This window comes from Crocodylus porosus, unplaced genomic scaffold, assembly GCF_001723895.1.
Source record: "Crocodylus porosus isolate Cpor-Errol unplaced genomic scaffold, CroPor_comp1, whole genome shotgun sequence".
In the NCBI taxonomy this organism is placed as follows: Eukaryota; Metazoa; Chordata; order Crocodylia; family Crocodylidae; genus Crocodylus; species Crocodylus porosus.
The window spans coordinates 88,511,191-88,516,681 of record NW_017728943.1 but is presented as its reverse complement, the minus strand read 5'-3'; the positions used below and the strand labels follow the sequence as shown (position 1 = coordinate 88,516,681).

The 5,491-nt window shown below is 38.3% G+C and overlaps 1 protein-coding gene across 1 annotated transcript in view; it reads left to right on the top strand.

Annotated features, from left to right (window-relative positions):
- SCCPDH (saccharopine dehydrogenase (putative)) overlaps positions 1–5,150 on the top strand; it is a 21,339-nt gene extending 16,189 nt beyond the window's left edge. The window contains exons 10-12 of the mRNA XM_019549756.1: positions 3,610–3,721; positions 4,354–4,435; positions 4,886–5,150. Coding sequence (XP_019405301.1) covers positions 3,610–3,721; positions 4,354–4,435; positions 4,886–4,991 — 300 coding nt within the window. The 3' untranslated portion in view covers positions 4,992–5,150. The remainder of the gene's footprint in view (positions 1–3,609; positions 3,722–4,353; positions 4,436–4,885) is intronic.
- Positions 5,151–5,491: the final 341 nt, after the last annotated feature.

The window sequence follows — 5,491 nt, the reverse complement described above, 5'->3', positions numbered from 1 at the left end:
CCCCCTGGCATGACAAGGAACAGTGGACACAAATTATTAGAGAGTAGATTTAGATTAGACATCTGCAAGAACTACTTCACAGTTAGGGCGGCTAGGAGCTGGAACCAACTTCCTAGGGAAGTGGTGCTGGCTCCTACCCTGGGGATCTTTAGGAAGAGGCTTGATGACTACGTGGCTGGACTCATTTGAGTCCAGTCTTTTCTCCCACCCAGGCTGGGGGTCAGACTTGAAGATCTGCAAGGTCCCTTCTGACCCTACTTCTGTGATTCTGTGATCATCACACTGCATCTTCTTCCATAATTGTGTGTCTGACTGATTCTCCAGAAGCAAGATATTTTGACAAATAGAAACAAGCTTAGTGGTGCATTCATCTGTTAGTCTATTTCTCTTTTTTGCCTTGATTTGAGCTGAAAGCCTTCCAGTTCATTTCACAAGAAGCTGCTGTTGGTGAAATGCTTGGGAACCTTAGAGCAATCTGGACAACAGTTGGGTGTTACAGTATCCCTTCCATGTGAGAGTAGACGTATTCTCTGCTGCCCGCCAAATGATGTCTTTGCTCCAAAGTTTTTCTTTTGCTTGGTACTTGGAAATGTCCGAAATCATGGCTATTTTGTCGATACTGGGGACATTCTTAGCTACTTCTATAGTTGTATCGAGATCAGTAGATAATTCATCTTCTGATAAATGTTGTCCTCTTTTGAGGATCCAAAAGGTTTGATGCCAGATAAACTGGATGAGAGTAAAACTCAGATTTTGTAGTAAACATTTTACTACTTTTTTGGATAGAGGTGAAGAAGGCAAAAGCTCATATAGATTTTCATTCAGTTGTCTGAATATCTCTGGAATATTTGAAAGGTTTGGTGTATCTCCTTCAAGTTTCTTGATAGCCACTGAAACTGGTAATACCAAATTGAATGCTCCCTGAACTCAAGCCCAGAACACATCCATGTCGAGAACCTGCTTCAAAAAGTTCACGGGAATAATAGATGACACAGTATCCCAGATGGAAGTACACTGCAAACTATGTAAACACTCTGTAGCTGAGCCTCATCTAGTTTCTCCTGGCAATAAAAATGCACTTTCCTTCCCCTGCTTCTCTTTCTGTAATTTCTTCAAAGTCTGATTAGCAGCATGATGATTGTTGAATACCTTCACAGTTTTTGCACTTTGCCAGTATTGTCTTCATCGTATTCACACTTATTATGTCTTTTGCCAGAAGATTCAACCCATGAGCAAGACAGCCACATGCTATTAAATGAGGATACTTTGCCTTTAATATTTGCCATGCAGCTTTCATGTTACGTGCATTATCAGTTACAAGGGCTTATACCTTGGAGGGACCTGCACTTTCAGTCTCTTCGCTAAGTAATATGGCTATGTATTCACCTGTATGACAAGAAGATTTGGTAGCAATTGCTTTCAGAAATATTGGTTTGGGTGTTGCTAACATAATGTTCAATACAGGATTTCCTTGTATATCAATCCATTCATCTGGCATCAGAGTCGCTGATTCTGCTTGACCAATCCTTTGAATAGCCATTGTTTGAACTCTCATGCTCTTTATCCAAGAGAGAATGTGATAAGCAATAACATGACAGTAACTTTATATGATGGGTGAGTTAGTTTGTAATGTTCCTTAAAGTATTGATTTTCAGTTATGGAAAGAGGTGTACCACTTGCAAATATAGCACAAGCTAATATTTCATCTGCTTTTTCTTTATCTTCTTTTGAAATTTTGTCCACAAAGCTTGATTAAAAAGCTTGACTGTTATGAACAGCTACTCATGGTGGATCTCATATCTGGTGACAATGATCTTGAAAGCAAGGATCCTGCTGCTGCTTCCTCTAGAGCTGGCAGCACAACATTTTCATTTTCCATTTTTTGCAAATATGCTATTTCAATTGAGCTACCAAGTTCCTGCATCAAAAGGGGGCTAAAGATTTTTATTTTAGCCTATTCTAGTCTGGCCTCATGCATCAAAAGGAGGAGGCAGGGAGCTTGCTTCCCCCCACCCCTCCCTGCCAGAAAGAACACTGTGCTGCTCAGTTTGCTGCTCAGTTGCCCTGGGACTGCAGAGCCAAAGGGAAGTATAGTCTAGCCTCTGCCATTGGCCAGAGAACTAAGCTTGCTGTGCTGGGTTGAAATAGTTAACTATATATCTGTTAGATAATTAAAACAAAAATGATTGTTAAGCCTGAGCCACTTTGGGTGCTTAGTGCAAGCAGAAAAGCAGTATACAAATGTTTTGAATAAATTTAATAATAGTCTAGAGTTGTATTAACAACTTCTAAAATTATAAAGTTTTAAAGCAGTATAGATGCTAGTCTGTACTGTGTGTTTAACACATTAATTGGTTTACTTGCTTAGGATTCCTGAAATAGATTTTTTTTTAATGTTGTTCCATCACTTCATTGTATTGGCTTTCTGTATATGGCTTGTACTCTTTCAGGACAGTTTCTATATGTTGTTAAATGTTTCTTCATTCTTGTATTGTTAGCCTACTCCTGCCCACAATATTTACATCTACCAACTTTCTTCCTTCCTTTAGTGGCTTGAACTTCACTATAATGGTGCCACACACAAGTGGTTTTTTTTTTTTTTCTGTTTAGGCATTATTATGACTACTTCAAACCAAAAGCACTAAAAAATGTAACAGATCTTATGCAAACACTTCCAACTTCCCCAGCTCAAGAGAAGAAAGGAGATACTGCTTTGTGTGTTTTGCTTTCACTTGCAGTCTGAGATGAAATAAGAATTTTAGCTTTGGTTTTCATTTGATCTGTACAGCCAATTAAGCGAATTCATAACTTGATTTTTGGTTTGGATTATTATGCGAGTGTATTTACCCTCCTGTTTACAGATCAATAAAACATATATGTACTCTCACACATTTCCTAGGGTTAATCACCTGGAAAACATTAATTACAGCTTTGAAACTGCCAAGCTGGCCTAATATTTTATTGGCATCCATTCATTGTTACTAATGAATTTTATGAAACAATGAATTTTTAGAGATGGAAAATTTCCTGTGGAAAAATAAAACACTGAAAATTTTCTGCCCTACATCTCTGATGGCTAGGACACCAGAATCCCCACTGAGTGGAGAGGATAAGGGAGGAGGCAAGATGGTGGGGAAACAAAACCAAAAGCACCAGTAAGGACAGAAGAACTACCCCAAAAGATATGCATTCACCAAGTAACCATATTATTGAGTGTTTGACACAAAGCTGAGTATAGCCACCTGAGGACCACAGAGCTATGGATTATTGTAGCAAAGTTGATGCAAGACAAAAACAGTTGCAATCCTTTTACCAGACACAACACACACTTCCAGCAACAAAGAGTGACTGAAAAACTAAGGGTTAATCTGTGCTACTTCAATGCTGCCTCTGCCTGCATCTACTCTGCCTGAATGAAAAGTAGTGTAGCTGCTTAAGTGTAGCACTGTGTGTACTATTAAGCTCCCCAAGAGCTTAATTTGCTTGTGCACAAGGGTGGAATAAGGAGGTGACCCTTCCTTCCAGTTTGGGAATGAGCAAGCATGATATCTCCCTGTGGTGAGAAATTGGATGCTTTAGAAATTAATTGACTTGTGTTTTGTATTGCAGATTGATGGGTCATCCTTTACGTTTACATTTTTTGGTCAGGGCTATAGCCAGGGCCAAGATCCACAACAAGGCAAACCAACTGTAAAAATCTGCACCCAGGTGAAGGGACCAGGTAAAGTTGTAATGCTATAGCCATTTTAAAGGCCAGCTGTTTCTCATTTATGCTTTTTTTGTTTTCTTAAATCATTATTTTTGGGATTGTAAAGATTTTTTTTATTCATAACTAGAATCTTTGTGTCTATAAAGACACAGCCACATGGCAATCTGTGTTTTATGCATATTAGAAGAGCAAGCAGCTGAAGTGCAAATGGGCTACAAATGAAAATATGCAATGTCTATATGGAAACAATACTAATAAATTTAAAAAACAAGTTTGTTTGCTGCAGGTGCTATTGCCACTTACTTACAGGTGAAATAAGATGTTTTATCTTTTTATGCAGAAAACCAGATCCCAACACTAGTCGTGAAATAACAATTTAAGATTGAATTAATTATCAGCCATTTCTAACAAATAAAATAATTTTTCCTGCAAAATTGTTGACTTCTGAGTGATAGTCCTTTTGAACAGCTCTGCCAGGCAGGGCAGTCTCTGAACCATAGAATAATAGGTTTCCTCTGAACATTCTCCGATATGTATTTAACACACACAACACAATAGAATTAATCTGATATAGGCACAGCCCCATTATGCCAGAGGATACTTGGTGCGCCTCCCTTTCAAAAATTTATTTTTATTTTTTGCAGATGCTGGCTATGTTGCTACCTCAATAGCACTAGTTCAGGCAGCTGTGACGCTTCTGAAGGATGCAAGTTCTCTTCCTAAACAGTGAGTCCCTGTTTCCCTTATATATTAATCATTTGATGCTACTCTTACAGCAAAGTACTTTACTGTGCCGAAATGCATGTGACTGCTGGCATACGTTGTGCCTGGTCAGCTCAGCCAGCTGGGGACCTGTTCTGTGGCTCAAATTGCTGCTGTCCTGGGAGTGTTTATAGACATAGTGCCTGGGAGCATTTGACTTTGGCTTGAACTACTCTGGAGTTTGTTATGTCATGTTAGATGTGTAGATGCACCCAGTGTCTCTCTCAGCCTGCTGAAAGGACACTGAGAATCCTGTGTTCTCTTCTTTTCTTGATAGTTGGGGCAAATACTTTGTTCAGGGAATCGCTGAAAATTCAGTCCCATCATTTGAGCTTTGAGATTAAAATCATGGATTACACCAATGATTGAATAAAATACATATTCATGTCTTTCTAATTCCTTTGTTGTTAACAGAGGTGGTGTTTATACTCCAGGAGCAGCTTTCTCTAAAACAAAACTGATCGATCGACTCAACAAACGGGGCATCGAGTTCTCTGTTATTAGCAAGCCTGAAGTCTGAAGTTGCAAAATAATTCCAAGGAAAACTAAAATTGCATGAACTAACAACTTCTGTGGCTTAATTCTAAGGTACCAAAAAAGTATATTTGGATGTAAAATCTAAACAAGACAGCTCTGTGTAAATCAATAAAAATATTTACAAATCAGTGACATTCATAAATGCAGACAGTGTGTACTGTTGCTTATACTGGAACAGAAATCAGTATGGTGGAACAGCTGATTTTAAAAGAATTGGTACAGCCCATGGGATAGATTTGTCTAAGGAAATTGCTGATTTGGTACCTACTTAAAAGTCAAAATAAATATTTATACATCATGAAATAGGTAACAGGCTTATGTGTGTGTTTAGGGTATGACTATTTATGGGATCTCTGTAAAGAATTTCCAAACCTTTCCAACATGCAATTCTGAAATAAGCTTCAAGTTACCCAGAAGCAGTAAAGAAACAGTGCTTAATTATCAGTTTGACCAAGAGCTTACAAAATAAGAATAGTCTAGATA